This window comes from Gracilinanus agilis, chromosome 5, assembly GCF_016433145.1.
Source record: "Gracilinanus agilis isolate LMUSP501 chromosome 5, AgileGrace, whole genome shotgun sequence".
Classification (NCBI taxonomy): domain Eukaryota; kingdom Metazoa; phylum Chordata; class Mammalia; order Didelphimorphia; family Didelphidae; genus Gracilinanus; species Gracilinanus agilis.
This window is the reverse complement of record NC_058134.1, coordinates 156,592,410-156,614,741: the sequence shown is the minus strand read 5'-3', so window position 1 is coordinate 156,614,741 and position 22,332 is coordinate 156,592,410. Positions and strand designations below refer to the sequence as shown.

The following is a 22,332-nucleotide window of genomic DNA, read 5'->3' as shown; positions in this document are numbered from 1 at the left end:
CTGACTTCTAGATTCCAGATCAGTTACGTTAGTAACTGACTATGAACCATTACCAGGATCTCAAGTACATGGATATCAGTTTTTATCACCCTTTCAATAACTAGGTATATCAATGTTTGAAAATAAAATATTTAGACTAAAGTGTAAAAACAGTGAAAAGGTAAAAATAAATATAACAATTGCACAAGACAGTCAGATGTAAACACTTCAATTTTCTAAGCTACATCCTTTAAGGAGACCGTAGCTTCTGAAGCACAGATTCAGTGACTGCTTTGAGACAGCTTAGTCAGTACTCATTTCAGAAGACAGGATGAGGCCGCTTCTCTACATTGTCATGATTTGATCTTCCAAAGCTAAAAAGAAAACAATACAGTGTCAGAGGCCATTCAAGTTATTGAGCCAGATTTACAAAGTAAGATTACTTATAGTCATACTTTTCTCCTACCTTCTGTGTTCTTCCTTCTCTTTCAAACTAGAGCATATCATTATTTGGGGGGGCCAGTTTTAAAAGAAAGCAAAAGAATAAGCTGTTTCCTTACATCTTGTAACAAAAACGTATAGGAATGTGTACATGACTGTTATGTATTCTTCATGATGAGGCAGTGAGGCATAATAGATAAAGACTTCAGAGTTATGAATCCTGGGTTCAAATCCTATCTCTTACTCCTACTAGCTCATTAACCTTATAAAGGTTTCAAACTCTCAGTAACCCCAAAGAACTGTCCAATACTATTTAGACCAAGGAACAACTTTGAATATGAACTGATAGGAGGAGTTTCCTCATTAAAGTTTCTTATACCAATGAAATCATAGATGTGGTTCAAAAAAACAAATTCTCTAAAAAGGTTGCACTGGGGGCATCATGTAGTATCCTAATTTAAAAGTATAAAATAGTCTCAGGCAAAAAAAATGGGAGGGGGTTACAAAAGTCTTTCTCAGAAAGAGTACTTGAAGCAAAATAGATGTGATAATACTTATCCGAATGCTAAAGAAAGAGAATGTTTAGCAAGACCTCACCTTTAAATTAAATCCAAGTAAGTCACTGATAACACCAGAAACAGCAGACAATATGACAACCTGGGTAATATTGTAAAGCAGCGGATTCATTGTAAGTCCATATAACCTGAAGGGGCTGTCCAATTCCTAGTAATAAAAAGAAACCATTAGAAACGAAATCACTATAACAAAGTGAAACTATCATATGCCTAGCATTCCTTTGGCAGCAAAGGAATTATTAGGTAGCTGTTCAGATGCAGTGGATAGAGCTCTGGGACTGGAGTTATAAGGACTCGAGTTCAAATAGGACCTCAAATACTTACTAGATACATGACTGTGAGGCAAGTCATTTTTAATCCTCTCTGTCTCAGTTCCTCATCTGTAAAATTAGCTAAAGAAGAAAATGGCAAACCACTCTAACATATTTGCCAAGAAAACTTCCAATAGAGTCACAAAGAATTACAAGACTGAAATGACTGAACAAGTTTTTTGAATGGAATTTCTCATCCTAGTTCATCTGGATTACTTTTATTGACTATAAACAGAAATGCTGATGACTTAAGTCAACTTATCTTACATCCTTAAGTTTTCCTGAAGGCATTTTAAAAAATATTTTTTCCATAGTTACATGATTCTTGTTGTCTCTGTCCTCTTTTTCCTTCCCCACTCCCAGAGCTGACAAGCACTTCCACAAAGTTATACATAATATATTATCACTCAAAACCCATTTCCATATCATTCATTTTTGTAATGGAGTAATCTTTTAAAACCAAAACCTCAAATCATACACCCATATAAACATGTGATAAATCATATGTCTTCCTCTGCATTTCTGCTCCCACAGCTCTTTCTCTAGATATTGATAGCATTCTTTCTCATAAGTCCCTCAGGATTGTCTTGGATCATTGTAATGCTTTTAGTAGCAAAGTCAATCACATTTGACCATCCCACAATGTTTCAGTTACTATGTATAATGTTCTTCTGGTTCTTCTTATTTCATTCCACATCAGTTCATTTGGTCATTCCAATTCTTCTAGAAATTGATTAATTCATCCTTCCTTATAGCAAATAGTATTCCATCACCACCATATACCACAATTTGTTCAGCCATTCCTCAATTGATGGACACTCATTTCCCAATTTTTTGCCACCACAAGAAACACAGCCAAAATATTTTTGTATAAACAGATCCTTTCCCATTTTTTTCATTTTTTTTTTGGATACAAACATAGTAGTGGTATTGCTGGCTCAAATGCCATGCATTCTTTTAAAACCCTTGGGGCATAATTCAAAATTGCCTTGCAGAATGGTTGGATCAATTCACAACTCCACCAGCAATGCATTAGAACTGAGGGTATTATTTTTTATTTGGCTCCCTAAAGTTTTCTAAGTATGCCATTAAATCAGCAGTAAAAAGAAAAAAATTATTTCCTCTTTGCCTATGTTCAATGATAGCGAACTAGTTAAATGATAGCATTTATATAGCATTTTAACATGTTCTCTCACTTGATAACCTGTGAGACAGGTACTATTATTAACCCATTTTTGAGATAAGGCAGTTGACTCTGAGAGAGAGAGGTTCAGTGACTTGCTCAGCATCCCCCAGCTCAAGTATCTGAGGAATTCAAGCTTCCACTGTAAAATCTGACTTTCTCCAATTCCTTTCATTTCATCTTTCTACCTTCATTAGCAATATATTAAATAGCAGCACATCTTTGTTTCACCTCTGATTCTATAGGAAAGGCTTAACTTTTCTCCTTATATATTATGTTTGTTCTTGGATTTAAACATTATTTAAAGTCTTAAGTAAAGGTTCATTTATACCTATATTCTTAGTGTTTTCTTTATTTTTAATAGAAATGATTACTGGGCATGTTGAAAAACTTTTACATCATTTACTAACATAATCACATGGTTTGCATTACCAATATCATTAGCATGGTTTATTTTATTTATAGTCTTCCTTATGTTGAACCAATTTGCATTTCTATTACAAACACAACTTCTTTATACTGTATAATCTTTCTAATATGTTGCTTCCATCTACTTAGTAATTATTTAAAAATTTTGATCAACATTCATTAAGAATATTGGTCTATAGTTTTCTTTGTTTTGTCTCTCCTTAATTTAGTTGTCAGGACCATTTGTAAAAGAGAAAAATATTGGAAGGGTTCAATCTTATTATTGCAAACAATTTATGTTGTATTGGAACAAATTGTTCTTTGGAATGTTTGATATGCCACTTCTGTATCCATCTATTAGGAAGGGTTTCTTTTCCCCACCTCGGTAGTTTATATGTGGTTTTGTTCAACTTCTCTTTCTGAATAGGACACTTTAAATAACAAATTTCTTTTTTTATCATCTGAGTATTTAACATTTTGTAAAAATTCATTTATCTTCTTTAGGATGAAGTATGCAGGAAGTCTGGTCTAGTATCTTTACACCATTAAGGTATCATTCAAGGGCATCTGATTTGTTAGCCAAACAAGTTTGGTCCATTTATCTCTAATCTTACAGATTTACTCACACAATGACAATTCCTAAGTCATAGGAAGTAAGGATAGGGTTCTTAGTAATCCCCCATTCCCAATTTCTAAATCATATTGTCTCCCATGCTTTAGTTCTACAACCAGTAATTCTGACTTCACCATTCAAGATGCTATATTATTTTAATTAATCATAACTTGTTCCCTGCCTACAAAGTCCTATTCTTTCTTCTGGACTTCCCAAAACTATAAAAGAGGGCTGTCCCCCTCATTCAAGGCATTAGATTAGCTGGAGAGACTGAGATCCTATTTATTGGTAAATTCACGCCTTGCTAATAAATTGATCATGCTCAGTACTTAATGTAATGTCTTAGCATCCGAATTCATAAAGGAAACATTATCTGAGCTACAAGAAGGCACAGACAGAAACACAATAGTAAAAAGACAATTATTATTTCTCTCTGTTTTGGATAAGCCTAACAGAAAGATAAACAAAAGGGAAAATATAAAACTGAAGAAGAAAAATTGCTATAGAAACTAGAGTTAAAAGACTTATGGCATCTTCTAAATGAGACAGCAAATTGGCCTTATAAAAACATATGCTAGGTCACAGAAATCTGAAGTAAAGATAAAATGGCAGAAATAGTTAATATAGCCTTAACAATATATAACACAATAAAAACAATGACTGGGTCAAGAAGCAAAAGCAAAAGTTACAGATCCAAATGAAGACTTAACATTGGAATCCTAACTAATGAGTAGGTCAAAGAACAAATCATAGAAATAATTAATAACTGTATAAAATAAAAGGATAATGATGGAAATAATATGCCACAATTTCTAGGACTTAGCTAAAGAGTCCTTAGGTGGGGAAAAACTCATACCTTTGGAACATAATTTAACAGAACAGATGAGGGTAGATTAATGAACTGAACATATATTTTTAAACATGGAAAGCCAACAAGTAAGCCTAAAATTAGCAAAAACATAAGGAATAGATACATTTAAAACAAAAAGACGCATAGAAATAATAAATGAAATTAAAAGCTGATTCTTTGAATGATTAAATTCACAAAGCCTCAATCTGACTGAAAAGAAGTGAGCAGAAAAATCAGCCAATAAAATAGCAAATAAACCAGGCAAAGTCATAGCAAAAGAAGAAAAAAATAAAAAGATTAATCATAACACAATATGCATAGATATATACTAAGAAAATTGAGAATACTAAGAAGCCCTTGAAAAACAGAAAATACCTGAACTATCAGAACACCAGACAAATATCTTAATCAAAGAATTATCAAAGAAAATAATCTCTCCCTCCTGAGAGATTTCACAGAATTATATCAAACTTTCAGAAGAAGAGTGAGTGCCTATACTTTATAAATGCCAAAAATTGAAAAGAAAGCACCTAACTAGATCCTCTTTATGAGGAAAATATAATCCTAATTAATACATAAACCAGGAAAATATAAACACAGAAAGAAAATTAAAGGCCAATATCATTTATGAACACTGACTCCAAATTTTTAAATAAAATTCTATCAGAGACTTAAGTGATTTATCCAAGAAATCATTCACAATGACCAAGTGGGATTTATACCAGGATGCAAAGACATTTCAAAACTATGAAAAAAAAAATCAACATAATTAATTAGAATAAAAACCAAAACATCCCAAGGCATATGATCACCTCAACAAATGCAGAAAAAGCATCTGACAAAGTAAAATACTCTTTTATGCTAAAAAAAATTATGAAGTATAGGCAAAGAAGAACCTTTTTTATTTCTTAAACATCATAGAAAAAGCATCTATTTAAAATAAAAAGTATCAGATGTTCTGGTGAACACTAGAATTTGTTCTAATAAATATGGGAGTCAAATAAGGATATCTGTTCTCCCCACTACTATTTGATATAGTTCTGGAAGTGAAAGTAACAGGAATAAGAGAAAGAAATTAATGACATAAAGATAGTTGAAGAGAGATCCCCATTTTCTAATAATATGGAGGTTTATTTGGAAAATCCTAGGCAATCAGCAATCGAGACATAATTTATGCCTTTAAGCAAAATTGCAAGCTCCAAAATGAATGCTCAAAAATCACCAACATTTTAATATTATAATGCAAGAAACAATAATATAAAGGGAAATTCCAAATGATTAATGCATAAAATACCTGGGAATCAACCTCCCAAAGCACACCAAAGACTTGTTTGGATTTAATCACAAAATGTTCTGTAAAGAAATAAAGAGCAACTTAGATCACTAAAGAAATAATCAGTGCTCATGGCTAGGCCTTACCAATATAGGAAAAATTGCAATACTACCAAAATTAACTTATACTTTTGATGCTATATCAATCAAATTACCAAAGGGATACTGTATAGCACAGACCAAAATAACACATCTAGGATAATAAGTATTTACAACCACATGAAAAAATGCTCTAAATCAGTGATGGGCAAACTTTTTAAAGAGGGAGCCAAAGGAAAGGAAATGCTCATCTGTCAGTCTGTTTCTAAGGCAACTCTTTCAAAGTTTCATTGTATTGTATCCTACTCATTGTAATCGTCAGGTTAAGAATAATGTTGGGTGGCCTAATAGAACATTTCAGGGGGCCACTGGCCATAGTTTGCCCATCACTGCTCTAAATCATTAATAACAAATGCAAATCAACATAACCTTGAAGTTACACCTCACACCCTGAAAATTGGCAAAAAAGGGAAAAATATGGCAACAGTCAATGACAAAGGGGTTTGGGAAGGGTAGCCATATTATTACATTGTCAGTGGAGCTTTGAAATGGTACAATTGTTTTGGAAAGCAATTTGGAATTGTGCAAATAAAATTAGTAAAATATCCATACTTTCTAAGCTAGAGATTCCAATAACTAGACTTAAAACCCAAGGAAGCCATTGAAGAGAAGAAAGTCCCCATATACACCAAAATATTTAGAGCAGCACTTTTTGTGATAGTTAAGAATCATAAACAAAGAAGATGTCCCTCAATTGGGTAATGGCTAAACAAACTGTGGTCCATATATGTAATGGAATATTAATTACTGTTGCTGAAAGAAATGTGTGATGAACACACAGAGAAGCATGGAAAGATCTAAAGGAACTACTACAGAGTGAAGTAAATAGAACCAAGGAAACAAGGAAACACAGTAACTACAACAATGTAAATGGAAAAACAATGATATACCCCCCCAAATCAAAAGTCAGTGTAACAAAATTAAAATTCTTAAGTGAGATTCAAATAAAGAAATATGAGAAAACATTCCCAAACCACCTCTGTGGAGATGGGAGGTTTAGGTATTATATATTACATATGGTTTGATTGTTTTTAATGTACATTGTACTGATTTTCTTTTCCTCTCAAAAAAATACTATTTGTTTTATGGAATGATTCTCTGGGAAGAGGAGATAGAGGGAGAGAAATACTTCGGATAACTATGATGATATAAGAAACTGAAGATATCAATAAGAACATTTTTAAAAATACAAAATTCTGCCATTGTAATCTTGTTTTCCTTCTTTCTTTTCTTCAGAAAAAATATATGCACAGATATGCATTTATGCAAATAAATATGGATCATTTTTTATAGACCCTTCCATATTTCCTTTATGTTTCATATTGTTTTCAGGGTATCATAATTTGCTATTATATTAATATATATTTAGTCATATATTCTTCAATATTTTGCTCTTATAGCTTAGTGTTTCTTCCTTTAACAAAAAAAAGTTATTTTGTTACATTTTTTGATACAGAATGTTAGCAATGAAATTGCTGGGCCATATTCCTTGACCTGATCAGTTTGGGGATTCTTTATTATATATTGCCATTTTCTTTAAAATATTTGTCCCAGGCCAACATCTAACAATGCCTGCTTTGCCAAAGCCCCAAGTACATTGACCTTTATAATTAAGAAGTTTTTCCTCTACAGTGTATATAAAAATGTATTATTTCTTAGAGTTGTCTTGATTTCACTTATATAATTATTATGGAAGAACTTGGATACTATTTAATAAAGTCAACAGTTCATATTGCCTTCTTTGGTCCTATTCTTTGATCAATGCAGCACTAAGGAGCAGTTTTAAAATTCTATTCCTGTTCCTTATACATTTATTAGCACAGGGAACTCCTGACAAAAAACTTTCTTTGTTAATGCAGAGCAGTAACTATTCTACAACATATAGTCTTAGAGAGTTGACTAGTTCATGAGAAGTTAAATGATTTGCCCAGGATCATACAGCCAACATATTAAAGGAAGGACGACTTCAAGTCCAATTTTCTATTCCCTAAGTTTGACTGACTCTATCCAATGAATTTACTACGAACATTCTTGCCAATCTTTCTTTTTGTTTCATTTAAACATAAAGCCATCTCCAATAGTTTCTTCCTTTTAGTTTGATTTTTTTAAGTCCCTCCTCTCTATAGTTGAAGCAAATTATTTACAAGATGTTTAAAGTATTTTTCCTCCAGATTTAGATAATTTCTCTGAACACCTTGTTTGGTTATAGAGCTATGCAATTTTCTCTGATTTTATTGAGGAGTATTTGAAGGTTTATATTATTTCACTTTTGTCTTTGTATTTCAGTGCCTTGCAAACAATAGGTATTAAATAAATAGTTGTCAAACTGATTTTTGTCCCTTAACAGGTTTGTCAAACTTAACTTAAACCATTAAACCATTAACTTAAAAATCATTGGCCTCTTAGGGTTAGCTATATGGTTCAGTGGATAGAGAGGCAGGCCTGGAAATGGGAGGTCCTGGGTTCAAATCTAGCCTCAGGTACTTCCTAACTGTGTGACTAGACAAGTTACTTAATCCCATTCACCCAGTTCTTACCACTCTTCTGCCCTGGAACTGTTACTTAGTATTAGTTCCAAAACAGAAGGTAGGGAGTTTAAAAGAAAATCATTGAGTTCTTGATTCTTAGCCCTTGTTCTATCTCTCCATTCTTTTCCCTCTATAGTTCTTGGGTCTCCAAAGAAATGAAGTTGAAGACCACCCAAGGAGCAATTGGAGGAACACATGCTGTGTGTGTATGAGCAGCTAAAAAACATCATAAATGAAATTACATAGGAAAATGTGCCCAGAAAAGGCCAAAAAAAAAAAAAAAAAAAAAAAAAAGGTGAGCTAGTCATATAGTGAGAAAAAGAGGAAACCAATGGAAAGCCCTCAGGCTCCATTCTTAGCCACACAAAAATCAAGAAAATATGATATGGATTGTGATCAGCATCAATGGAGTGAAAACCAACAAGAGCACAATCTCCTTGAAAATTCTTGATATTCTTAAAATTCTTATGGGAAAATGGATATAATTTTATCTCAATTCTATGAAATAATCCATTTGCATGGCATTAAATCTCAAAGTTAGTTTGGTGGTGGAGATTACCACTTTTATCACATTTGTTTGACCTAACCCTAAACAGAAAATGTCCTTATATGTGTTGTGTCAAAATAATTTTGAAGTCATCTCCATGTAGGTCTCCTTTATGTCTCATTAAGTTGACACATGTTAACACTCAATATCATTTCACCTATAAGAAAACTGAGGTTCAGGAAAGAACTAAATAATCTCTAAATCTCCAAGTGGACTTGGACAAAATTGAAAAAATGAGGTTAGAACTTAGTTTATCACACTCCTACTCACACTTTTTTGCACTGCAGAAGTACATGTATTGTGAGAAAACACAAAACACAAACATATTCTTTTAAGCTGAAATGAAGCCGCTCTAACATGAAAAGAAGAAAGATTTTCAAAACAAAATGGAACTTCTTATATTTTCAACATTTAAGTTTAGATACTACTTTTTATATATTTCTAATAATGCTAAACTATGAGGCAAACATTTCTGACAAGGCATACAAATTACATGGATGTGCTCAAAAATAAACCAGAAATGTTTTGAAGAATTTTAAGTTTATGAATCAAAAATGAAAAAAAAAATTAGATAATAAGGGATATAAAACAAGACTACCACAAACTAATCTGTGATTAAAATTTCAATTTTCTTACCTTTAGTAATTTAGTAGCAAGTTTTAAAACATTATTCACTAGTGTCAGTTCCTCCTTCTTATTAGGTTTCTTCTCCATTTTCAAGTACAGGTTTATCTAACAAAATAGAACAATTAGAAATCACTTTCTTTTAAAACTTAAACAAAGGTAAACTATAAATCAATTTAAAAATGAATACTTTAGTTATAAAAAACAGTAAGTACTAAATAAATATTTGCCAAACTGAATTCTATTTGTAGTGGGTTTATCCAACATTAACTTAATAATCAGTGGGTTCTTAAAAAATAAATAAGATTTTATTACAACTAAAATCAATGAACTAGTTTGGGTTTTCTGACTCGAATTCTGTGTCTACATTTACAAAACATATTTTATCTCAGTAACCAGCTGAACAAAAGTAGCCATTCCTTACACTAGATTAGCAGCTAGAATCAAGTACCTGATATGCCATATACTAGTCACGTGACTATGGGCAAATTGTTTAATCACTTAATTTCTGTTTCTTTCTTTTTTTTTTTTTTTAAACCCTTACCTTCCATCCTGGAGTCAATACTGTGTATTGGCTCCAAGGCAGAAGAGTGGTAAGGGTAAGCAATGGGGGTCAAGTGACTTGCCCAGGGTCACACAGCTGGGAAGTGTCTGAGGCCGGGTTTGAACCTAAGACCTCCTGTCTCTAGGCCTGGCTCTCAATCCACTGAGCTACCCAGCTGCCCCCTATTTCTGTTTCTTAAACTAAAAAATGAAGGTAAAGTTTTTGTGCTAATTCAGAGGATTGTGGTGAGTATTAAATTGAGACAATATATGTGAAAAGTATCTGATAAACTTTATAAAGTTTCAGTCACCTATGGCAGATGAACATTTTGATGAACTTTTAAAGATAAAAATTTTCCTCAAATTATAAGTTTCATTATCATTCATGAACATTTGAAAAAAATTTTAAGAGATTAATGGACACTAAATGTAACCATCAAAAACCACTATAGTTTAATATAACATGGATCTGTAAACAAATGGAAAGCTAAGAAAAAAGATAGTCTAAATAGAATAAGCAATTATATGCTCCTAAGCAGTTGGAATGAGACAGATTTCTGAAAATAAAAACATAATCACCTTTATTATATATCTTTTAAAAAACCTGAAGTGACTAGAGAATTTCAGACACTAATTTATAACATTAAATATGAAGTCTCACCTGTTCAGTAAGTAATATTGAGGTATTGCTATATTTTTTGCTTGTTTCAGATCCAAGCGTGACAAATCTTAGGAGAAAAAGTGTTAAAGAGATGCACCAAATCACCAGTTCCCAATTGTAGTGACAATCAAGGAAGATCTCGTGCACATGAAGCAACTAAAATCCAAAGACAAAGGGAGAATCATATGACTCAGATTAATAACTTTTACTCTAAGGAAAAACCATGAATTCCAGTTTAATAGGGATAAGACACTATGTTTCTATGGCATCTGTATGAATATTCATGCCTAATCCCTGAATCTTTTTGCTAGCTATTAGTTTGCTACAATTAAGTTTGACTGCAAACTCTTTGAAGACCAGATTTGTAGTAAGCGAACCTGGGTTCAAGTTCTGACTTGCAACTTATTAGCTGTATGACCTTGGTTAAGTCACTTTCCCTTTCTGGGTCCCAATTTATTCATTTGTAAAATAAGGAAGTTGGACTAGATGATCTCTATGGTCCTCTTCTAGCTCTAAATCCTATGATCCTATAAACATTACAAAATCGTGTACATTATACACATAAGTATTTTTAAACATGCTTGCTAAATTTAACATTCCATATACATCAATTGTAACGTGTACATGAACAATTAAAAAATTTTTAAATGGCTAATATAAACCATAGGTGTTTATTAATAATTTATCTTCTCCAAAGTAAAAACAAACACATGAAAACCTCATTCTAATGCTTTTTATATTAGAATGAGATATTTTTGGACACTCAAAACAGTTCTTAGTCTAAATTTTATTTCTCCAGCAAAATGTTAAGCTGAAGTTTCAATGTATATTAAAGAATACTTTTAAAATATGAATTTTGGCCATATTTTCTCAACTTGCTATTTTAAAAATGTTTTAGAAGTGAAAAGAAATCATCCCTCTGTACTTTCAGAAGAATTTAAATGAATGACAACTCAAGTGGATTTCCCTACATCTTTCATCATACTGTGTTTCTATGAAAAAAATCACCACAATAATATAAAAAAGATATGTTTCACCAACACACTTTATCCTTACTATAAAATATGTGATGGGTGAGAAAAATAATATATAAAAGTATATAGAAATGCTATCCTGAGTAGTAGATAAGGGGTGACAGTTACACTATATTATATACTTAATAAAACAAGATAACATATTATCTTGGGAAAATATATGCACCTTGGATTTAAAATGTAGCTGACCTGTGCTTACTACAGTAAGAGAAATCTGTACCAGAAAAAGACATACTATATCCTGGAAGATACTGGTCATAAGCAGCATAAACTTATACAAGTAATAATCCCAGGCAAAGGAGAGGAAGGTAGGACACATTAAAGCATGTTACCCAAAATACCCATGTAGGTAGACATTTAGAATTTTTTATTTTTCCATCATTTTTACTATTTTACCTAGAAAATTTTCTGAAAGGAAATACATTGATTCTTGGTTACATATAGTTAGAACGAATTAACTGACCTGGGCACAGCAGATAAACACAACTGAAATAGTCAACAAGAAAGCAGATGAAACTATTACATCAACTGATCTCTGAGGACCTCGACGCTGAAATGAAGGAAAATGGTATTTTAAAAATACATATACTCATTAACATTAGTTTCACAATTATCATAATATACAGTGTTGCCCAAATGAGGAAATAAATTTTAATTCCTTAATGATATTATTTCCTAGAGACCTGTACCAGTCCCCCAAAATGGAGGTTACATAATATAGCTTAACTTTAAACTTTAATGGGCATTGCTGAACAATAGCTTCTGTTCTTGTTATTTGAGTACATAGGTATCGATCCTGAGTACTTCCAAAGAAAATACATTCACCTTACTTGTAACGCACCCCATAAAATTTTTATTGATGGAAATGGTGAATTTATAATCTGACACAAGCTTGGAAGGCATTGGGAGGGGTAATGAGGATGAACCTGCTGAATTCAGCCTCATCACTAAGTCATACTTCTACAACAGGCACAGCATGAGGTGGAAACTGCTTTGCAGTACACAACAGGGATAACTTCAGTTTGTATGCATTTCCCCAATAAATTCTAATGAAGCCAGTGAGTTATTAGAAATAAAAGAGAGAGGGGGCAGCTGGGTAGCTCAGTGGATTGAGAGTCAGGCCTAGAGACAGGAGGTCCTAGGTTCAAACCCGGCCTCAGACACTTCCCAGCTGTGTGACCCTGGGCAAGTCACTTGACCCCCATTGCCCACCCTTACCACTCTTCCACTAAGGAGCCAATACACAGAAGTTAAGGGTTTAAAAAAAAAACAAAAAAAAAAAAAAGAAGAAGAAATAGAAGAGCGAGTAGTAAGCTGTATAGCTGTTGTTTACAGCCAGTAGAAGAAAGTCCCACCAGAAGTACCCTACATCATAAAAAAAATCACAAGACCAGTAGAGACCAAGAAAGATAAGTACACAGCAATTTGCCTTACTGTGACACCACCACAAAAAGCAAGAAAGTTAGTTTTAGGTATGTCTGAGGACTTCTACTTCCTGGATCATCTTTATTAAGAAAACTACTGCTAGAGTTTTAAGTAAAGTTTTCAATATTTTCATTAAATATGGAGATAGAGTTTGAACCTGTGTAGGAGAATCCTAGATAAAGAAACTTTCCTCTACCAATGCTAATTCTTCTCTGAAACTTGTAGTGTTAGAGGTCTGCCCAGAGCAGAAGTGTCAAGTACACAGTCTGAATCAGATTATGTAACTGGGAAATATTTTTTAAAATAAATTAAAATATAACAATAAAAGAGATACTATATTTGAAAATGAACCAAGATCCCCCAGGGATATTTACGCATGGTATAGTGGCCCTAATTTCTGTTTTTTAAATTTAGAACCCATACTCTTAGAATCCACACTAGGTATTGGTTCCAAGGTGGTAAAGGCTAGGCAATTGGTATTAACTGACTTGCCCAGGGTCACACAGCTATAAGACCAGGGGTCAGCAACTTTTTTGGCCGCGAGAGCCATAAACTCCACATTTTTTAAAATGTGATTTCATGAGAGCCATACAGTGCTCACAGTGCAGCTCCTGTAACAGCGCCTGAAAAAAAAATGGACTTTATGGGTCCTGCAGAAAGAGCCATATGTTGCCGACCCCTGCTTTAGAGTATCTGAAGCCAGATATGAACCCAGGATCTCTAGGCTCTAGGCATGGCTTTCTATCCACTGAGCAACTTCGCTGCCTGGCCCCTATTTCTCTTTGAGTAACACTTCTGACTTGGAGAACTAAGAGGTTATGATTTTCTAGTGTTAGTATTGGGCCTTAATGTTAGGTCTTCCTGACTTCCAGAAAGCTTACTATCCATTATCCCCTGCTGTTTATATGAAGCAGAAAAATGGCCATCTTAATGCTTAAGTACAATACCCCCAGAAAAGGTACTCTGCTAGAGGTATTCAGGTAACTCTAATTTTTTCAAGAACTTAAGTAATTTAGAGAGAAAAATTTTAAAGGAGAGGAAAAAAATGCACAAAAAGGATTTAGGCATGCCAATTAACATTCTAAATTGCCTATTTATATAAAATAGTGAAGTGATCCTGTAGTAACATAGTGCTTTTATTGATCCTTTTTTAAGGAGTGGGCGCCCTCTACTGGTTTAACATGGCTATGCTATAAAAAAATTTCCTTTTCTTGTTGGGAACCTGAGCAACTTCATAAACAAAAATTCAATCACAAGGATCAAATAAGACAATTTACATGAAAGAATTCAAAAAGTTAAAACACCAGATAAACATACAGCATTCTAGTGTATATTATAATTATAATATTTTGTGAGTGTAAGAGGGGGAAAAGGGTTTTTTTTTTGTTGGATATTAATATTTAAGGTGTGGTCATCAAGGAACTGAAGAAATACCAATTCCTAAAATGATTTTAGTAATTTATTTACAAAATATAGGAAAGAGTAGAAGTAGAGAGATGAGAAGAGGGTAGAGTAAGAGATCTAACTTAACGAATTAGATTTGTATTCAAGTCTGGGCTTTACTCTGGCAGGGTTCCAGAGGACCAACCAGAGAGCCTAAAAATCAATTAACAAGGGGTTTAGCCACTAGGGCTTCTCCCAATCAAGGGAGCCTCTTGGAGGATAGTACCTCTAGGGAAGTTAAGGTAGTCAGTTAGCCTTTTTCACTCTCCAAGGTCTCAGGGTCCCAGCCAGAGCTCCTTCAAGTCCAAACCATGAACAAGAAGAGAGTTGAACTCACTGAATTCTTTTAAAGGGGCTTCTTTTGCATCATTTCCTGTGCCTTCCTCTTAGTTTACAAGTCCAATCACAACAGATGCTTTTCTTAGGACTACCCAGGAGGCAGTCAGTAAATTTTGATTTGTCACTCACTCTAGCACATGTGAGTCACAGACCTCCCAAATTGAGAATTAAGTGGGGATGTTCTCACCTTTGGTGATTAGATTAAGGATGGGCAGGACAGATTTAATTTCATTATCACAGTGAGTATGTATATAATGCTATGCTTTTTTTAGCTAGGCTTGAAATCCTAAGTATTACTGGCAAAAAAGCAATCCATGAAACAAACTTCTCTTAGCTATCTGGGTAAAGAATAGACAGAAGGCATTATGACTAGTAGCATGCTCACATGGCAAGATACAGAGATGTGTTAAGAGAATTAGAACCATCGATAGCCAGCTCACAAAAGTCATATCTTTATAGCCATTATACCTTAAGATAGGAACGAAGAGATAGCCACATTTTTATATTCTGCACTTTCTTCAACCGGAAATGGGGAACTTCTGATTTTCGAGCCCTTCTAGCAGATGTTAAATGTCCAAAGAGTTTTGCAAAAAGTAGTCTCTACAAAACATCATATGTTGTTTGTCAAGAAAAGTATCACAAGGAAAAATAATAATAATCAAAATGCAGGTTATTACTTTCATTTCCTATAATTAAGTACTATAATTCAACAAGAGGAAAATAATATTATTGAAATCACTGGGATATGCCTTCCTTTGGTGCAAATTGCAACCCTAACCCCTGTCTTATCCCACAGTTTCTCCTAGAGAATCTATGCAACATGCTACAATTGTTATTGAAGTTCTCTTACTTTTCATGAAAACTAGCATGACACTTAGCCTATCCAATGCTTTTGCTATTCCTTGCTCTTACTCTTTTTCCAAATTCATATTTCTTGTAATACACTGATATATACCACTTCCTCAGGATAAATCATTTCCAGATATTTGGAATAGTTGGGGGGTGCGGTTGGAATAGCTTTTTTTTTTCATTTGCAGAATTCAATGAAAATGCCATTTGACATTTCTAGAGCATGCGGCAACTAACACACTCTAATCCCCAAACAGGAAAATGTGGAAGAAAAAAAAATAAGGAAAATTATGCTTAAGCTAAATATTATTCATAGGTCTTTTAGTTGGAACCTGTACAGGACAATGATATTTTCCATGACAGAAGTGAATACCTTTGGCAGGCACACATCTCCCTATTTTATGGATTTTGTTTTGTTTTTAAGGATGAGTGTTCCAGGCTGGAAGTTAAAGAACTATACCCAGGTCTAGGCCCTCTCTGATCTGCACAGGACCTCTGACCTACTGTTTCAAGCCTCAGCCAGTTCCAACCTCTTTGGATGACCTCATGGCTGCTTCCTTCTATTCCTATGTTGGCCCTAGCTTAAGCAACTGTAGCCCAGAACTTCTGAGCTCTACCAATCTACCAATCTCAGCTTCTTGATGAATGGAATTACAGGTGTGTGACACTACACCTGGCTTTTATGTCTCACAGCATTAATAAGAGATAGTGGGAGTCATTGTCATTTTCCATTTGGTTGCTTAAAATTAAGGAATTCAGTTTTACCTTAACACATAAGAAGAAACTCATTCTTGGAGGGGAGCTTTTAAAATCTAATTTTTAATCTAAAGGGTCAAATAGTCTTCTATAAACAATAAATACAGTAGGTGATTCTTTGTATCTTTCACTGAATGTTATGAGTATATAGAGGGTGGTCTAACAGAAAAAATTAATTGCAAAAGCCCATTTGTTCTTCCCTCATACTTTCATTAAAGATACTTCAAAGGCCATGTACAAATAATTTTCATGGGTATTTTATAATGTGAAAGTATCTAGAACAATAATTACTAATGTTTTCTTGATTGCCTTAGGATAGTAAAACAATCTATGTTTTTCCACGATTTTTACTTTCTCTCCTTCAGATCTAAACCAGATTTTTTTTTTCAACTGTATCATCTTTAGGGCCTACTTCTTTGCAGAGCACATTGGGGACTAAGGTGTTAAAAGTCCAAATATGCTGCTTCCATTGATATTAATGCTAAATAATATGTTCCCTCTCTAATCTATGTGATATCTAGTCCATTTTATTGTGAATGTCCTCAAAGTGGCATGGCTTAGTTGGGTCTCTCACACAAAGCATTCTATAGTGTTTCTTAAAAATTTCTACTGCCTTTTTGCTACTTTATGAGGTCATACTGTTAGTAATCTTCCATCATCCCTCTCTAGTATTTCTAAATGAGTTTATATTCTAAGTTGTATTCTAGTTGTAATAAAATATTTTATAAGCAACATGGCATAGCAAGGTGGAAGCTTGGCCTTGGAGCTGGGAAGATCTAGATTCAGGTCTTTACTCTGATCCCAGCTAGTTGATACCAAAAGAAAGTTATTTAACCTTGTAATTTAGGTATGCACAGATAAGAGCTAGAAAACTAGTCATCTTGTTTTTTCCCAACAACTATGTATTCCTTTGTTCTCAAGTACCTAGGACTCTTATTAGTTGCTGATAAATTGCCTATCTGCATCAATAGAGGAAATTTCTCTCGTGAAGGTTGACATCAATAAAATCACAGATCTAGAACAAAAACAAATTTTATAAACTTTTTGATACAATAAATGATTTTAAAAGTCCTTAATTATTGTTTAAAAGAGAAGTCTGTCTCACTCACCTGTTTATATGTTCTTTCTGCTACACAGAGTAAAAAAAAGAAAATCCACACAAGAGATACACGAACTACAAAACTTATTAAAACCATAGAAAGAACCAAGATGTCTTCGTTAGAACCAAATACAATGACATAAAGTTCTGAAGCAGAATATGCCGTGAGCTGTTCTAAGTCTGTAGCTTGTGAAAGTCGGAAAACAAATGGAGTAAAACCCAGGACAAGAGAAATCACATTTGCAAAAATCTGGTATCCTATGCCTGGTATGTAGCTGTTGACCTAAGGGGGAAAAAGAAAAGTTATTTATACCAAAATGCCAGCTATGTGAAAAGCATCTTATATTAGGCAGCAATATGAAATTATTTTAGATGTTAAATCATACCATAGTATGTAAGACAATATTAAAGGTGCAATTCTTTAAATTTTAAAAACTGATTCATTACATGAAACGGAATTGACTAAAAGCAAAAATAGGCTAGCATTTTTATAATACTTTAAGGTTGCAAAGCATATATTACAAAAAAAGCATTTAGCATAAATATTATCTCATTTTTAGTATTTAATAGTATTCAGAGTTTTCCTCTCACAACCTTTCCATTTTATGATACCTTATGAAAATATGACTGTCTCCCACAGATGTAGCCATCCTATTAACTTGCAAGTGACTATTTCTCTCACAGAGGCTGACATACTGAACCAAAAGATGTACTTATCTTTGCTTCTTTCCCAACAAAACTACTCCCCTGCTAAGGCACGTTCCATCCATCGATATTGCTCAGTTCAGACTCTGTTGCAATCTACTGGGGGCATCTAGATGGCAGAGCAGAAATAGTGCAGGCCTGGAGCTAAGAAGATTCATCTTCCTGAATTCACACCTAGTCCCAGACTTATTGGCTATATCACCCTGGGTAAGTCACTTAATTCTGCTTGCCTCTTCATCTGTAAAATGAGCTGGTGATAGAAATGGCAAACCCCTCCAGTATATTTGCCAAGAAAATCCCAAAAGGGGTCATGGAGTACTGGACATGAATAAGAAAATAACTGAACAATATACCAACTACTACTACAATAACTTACCTCCAAGTCCACTCTTCCTTCTTTCAGTACCTGGCTCTAAATCAGTGATTCCCAAAGTGGGCGCCACCGCCCCCTGGTGGGTGCTGCAGCGATCCAGGGGAGGGCGGTGATGTCCACAGGTGCATTTATCTTTCCTATTAATTGCTATTAAAGTTTAAAAAAAATAATTTCCAGGGGTGCTAAGTAATATTTTTTCTGGAAAGGGGGCAGTAGGCCAAAAAAGTTTGGGAACCACTGCTAAATCTTCCTTTCCAAATCCTGTCCTCACATTTAAGGACTTCAAAATACAAACTATATAAATTTTTCTCTAACTTCCTCCCCAGGTCAAATTTCTCAGCCATCCTTAGCGATAGTCACACCTTGGATTTGATTATTACCCATAACTGTGTGATCTCCATGATCTTAAACTCTGAAATTCCTCTTCTTATATTCTCAGTTCATTATCACTGCTATGGCTTCACTTTTTTCATTTGATAAGTCTTGACTCTACAGTTTACCAGTGGAACTAAAATGAGTTTCCTTAGTCCTATTAATGCCCTGCTGATCTTAAACCTTGGGTAACTGATTCACCATAGGCTTTATTATGATTTTAATGTGAGAGAGCATGGTGCATTGGAAAGAGCCTTGAATTTAGAGTCACAGGATCCATTCACACCCTAGACCTGCTACTTACTACTTCTGAGGCCATTCTCCTCTAGAAATTCCCTTTAGGATGTTAATAAAATCCTTGTTTGAGGGAGAAGGAATAGTGGTGGGGAGAGGTGTTGAAACACTTCACAGGTTTAGTTACCTATAGAATCTTCATGTTGAAAGGACATCAGGAGCAGTAATAGAGCACTCCACAAAGCTTAGTTCAAGAACAATCTTATGAAACTTCTCTTCAATCCCCTCCCCAGCTTTTAATATTCTTTCTATTCAAGTTACCAAGTTTATTTATGTCTGACTATGTTGTATCTTCTCCTCCACCAGTAAGTTGTAAAACTTTCATGGGCTAAAGACCGTCTTTTTTGTATGCATTTCCCAAACGTAGTGCCTTACACATAGTAGGCACTTTTATAAATATATATTGAATTGAATCCAAAAGTACAGAAACCTCCTTGAGGCCCTCTCCTATTCACTGTAGTTAATTCAATAACAATTTTTTTTAAATTTCCGGAACACCTTCTATTTATAACACATGACATAAGGTGCTGTGAGGGACAAAGAGCTAAAGATGATCCATTTTCAAGGTATTAACATCAATCTGATCAACTCACTGAATTAACTTGGAAGATTACTTTTATAAATATCATCAAAGTACTTTTCCTTTAAGCATACAATGTCCTATTTGGGAAACTTTTAAATGTATGTTTCCTGACATAGTAAGACTCTTTAAATATTAAACCCCACTTCTGAGATGGTAAAATTTATTAAAGGAAGAATAAAAGCAGTGATAAAGTACAGTGAAAGAAGGGAAATGAAAAACAAGTAAGGAGTAATGAAACACCATTCAATTTTGCAATGTCAGATGACAACAGGCAAAATTCCAAAGCAAGCAATTCTAAACCCTATTCCACAAAAATGATACACTACAATAAACAACAGGTTATATGTGGTGTTCCATAAAAACTTTAGCTGTATAATTAGAATATGTTCCAGATCCTAAAGAAGTTCAGTCAAAACTAAAAGAAATCACTATCTAATCATTATCTAGTAAAGGAAACACATATATCAGCTGTTCTGCTACTATGATATTAACTAGTTCTTGGTACTATATACCAGTAGTATAAATATCTGGGAGATAAACTAGCAGGTGATCAATAAATAAAAGGGCACTTTTTGCAAAATTTTAGATTTGGTACCTACACAAAGTCAACTGAAGTAAAACACTAACAGGAAAGTTGTGGCTTGGTTACAAATCACACTTTAAATTATAGACTGATGTAAAATACTTAGAAAAAACTGCCAAAGACATTTTTGGCTTGAAATGAGGTGAGTGAGTTCCTAAAGAAAACATTCAACATATTATTTAATTAAATTAATAATTATCACCTTATGTACATTTATTCATTATATCACAATATAATTTATATCTATTTGGATAAGCATATACCATTTACTTATGTATGATTATGTCCATTTATGTCTATCAAAATTTATTAACTAGAATATGGCAAAGTTAGTAATATGCCTGGCATATAGCAGGCACTCAATAATAAAATAATTAATTATAATTAAATAATGTTTCATTCATTTTCATTCAAATAAGAACATATGAAAATACTTACTCGGTTCATAATCATCCCACTAATTTCAAGCACAGACATCTCTGCTTTCTTACAGTCATTGCCTTCCCATACAATTGCACTGACTTTTTCTAATCCTGGATTGGAGCTATGGAGCCAGGGCAAATGACTCTGAGAAATAAAAATGGTAAATGTGGAATTTTAAATGAAAATAGCCAACAGTTTAACTCCACAAAAATAAAAACTAGCATTTGTTGATAGACATATTTATAATAGATTACATGAAAAAATATTAAAAACAAGTACAAAGATATAGAAATTTATTAGCTGCATAGTTAAGAAACTTCTATACTAAAGAAATTATGAAATTTACTTACAAATGTATAGTGAAACGTCATTAAGAAATGCTTTTTTATAAATCTAAACTTATGTCTATATATCTTTATATGAAGTTAAAATTAGTCAGGAGCAGTGAAATGAACATAATTTAATTTATCTGGACCTTCACAAATCCTTACTTCTTTTTTTCTTCAGCAATGTTTTATTTTTTCCCCAATTACACATAAAAACAATTTTTGGCATTTTGAATTCCAAATTCTCTCCCTCTCTTCTCTCTCAAAACATTAATTTTTAATAATAATATTGATAATAATAAATAGCTAACATAATAGCACTTAATATGTGTCACGCACTGTGCTATATGCTTTACAATCATTGCCTCATTTGATCCTCACAACAACCCTGGGAAGTATTATCCCCATTTGACAGAAGAGGAGAATGAGGGAAACAGAGGTCAAGTGACTTTGCCAGAGTCATATATCTAGTAATGTCTGAGTTTAAATTTTAATTCAGGTGTTCCTGATTCCAAGTGATTCCAAGCACAGCACTCTATCAATTGCATTTACTTAATTGGAGAAGTAGATAAAATTTGAAGGAATCTTGCCAAAAAGAAGTACTTATCAGTTATGATAGTAAGAGAAGGATACTAATTGGTATTTATAAGCCATAACTAGAGAAAGAAAACTATTGACCTCTGCAGAGAACATAATAAAGAAGTAAGTCAGCAAAACACAGATAGATGAGAACTCTTGAATTATTCTGGAGAACAGAGAAGACAAGGTAATGTTATATATTAGGATAGAGCAACTACACCAATACTATGTATGTATAGATAATCTTTTAATATAGGGTAGGGATCTCATATCTTTAATACTTATATTTGCTTTGTAATGATATGTAAGTAAATGGTAGAATTCATAGCATCCTTGAGAAGTAAAAAGTCATGGAAACTTAGAAATGAGAGAAAGCTCAAATATCATCTGGTCCAATCTATATCTATCTATCTAGACATTCACAATATCTTGATATCAGAGTTTTCAACTTTTAG

General features: G+C 33.4%; 1 protein-coding gene across 1 annotated transcript in view; it reads right to left on the bottom strand.

The window, feature by feature from the left end:
* Positions 1-316: 316 nt before the first annotated feature.
* The window catches only part of PHTF2 (putative homeodomain transcription factor 2), a 130,620-nt gene continuing 108,604 nt past the window's right edge, over positions 317-22,332 (bottom strand). Inside the window, exons 12-19 of the mRNA XM_044679924.1 lie at positions 20,988-21,116; positions 17,650-17,922; positions 15,404-15,535; positions 12,192-12,278; positions 10,695-10,850; positions 9,503-9,598; positions 1,018-1,143; positions 317-353 (exon numbers count right to left, since the gene is read on the bottom strand). Of these exons, the coding sequence (XP_044535859.1) occupies positions 333-353; positions 1,018-1,143; positions 9,503-9,598; positions 10,695-10,850; positions 12,192-12,278; positions 15,404-15,535; positions 17,650-17,922; positions 20,988-21,116 (1,020 nt within the window). The 3' untranslated portion in view covers positions 317-332. The remainder of the gene's footprint in view (positions 354-1,017; positions 1,144-9,502; positions 9,599-10,694; positions 10,851-12,191; positions 12,279-15,403; positions 15,536-17,649; positions 17,923-20,987; positions 21,117-22,332) is intronic.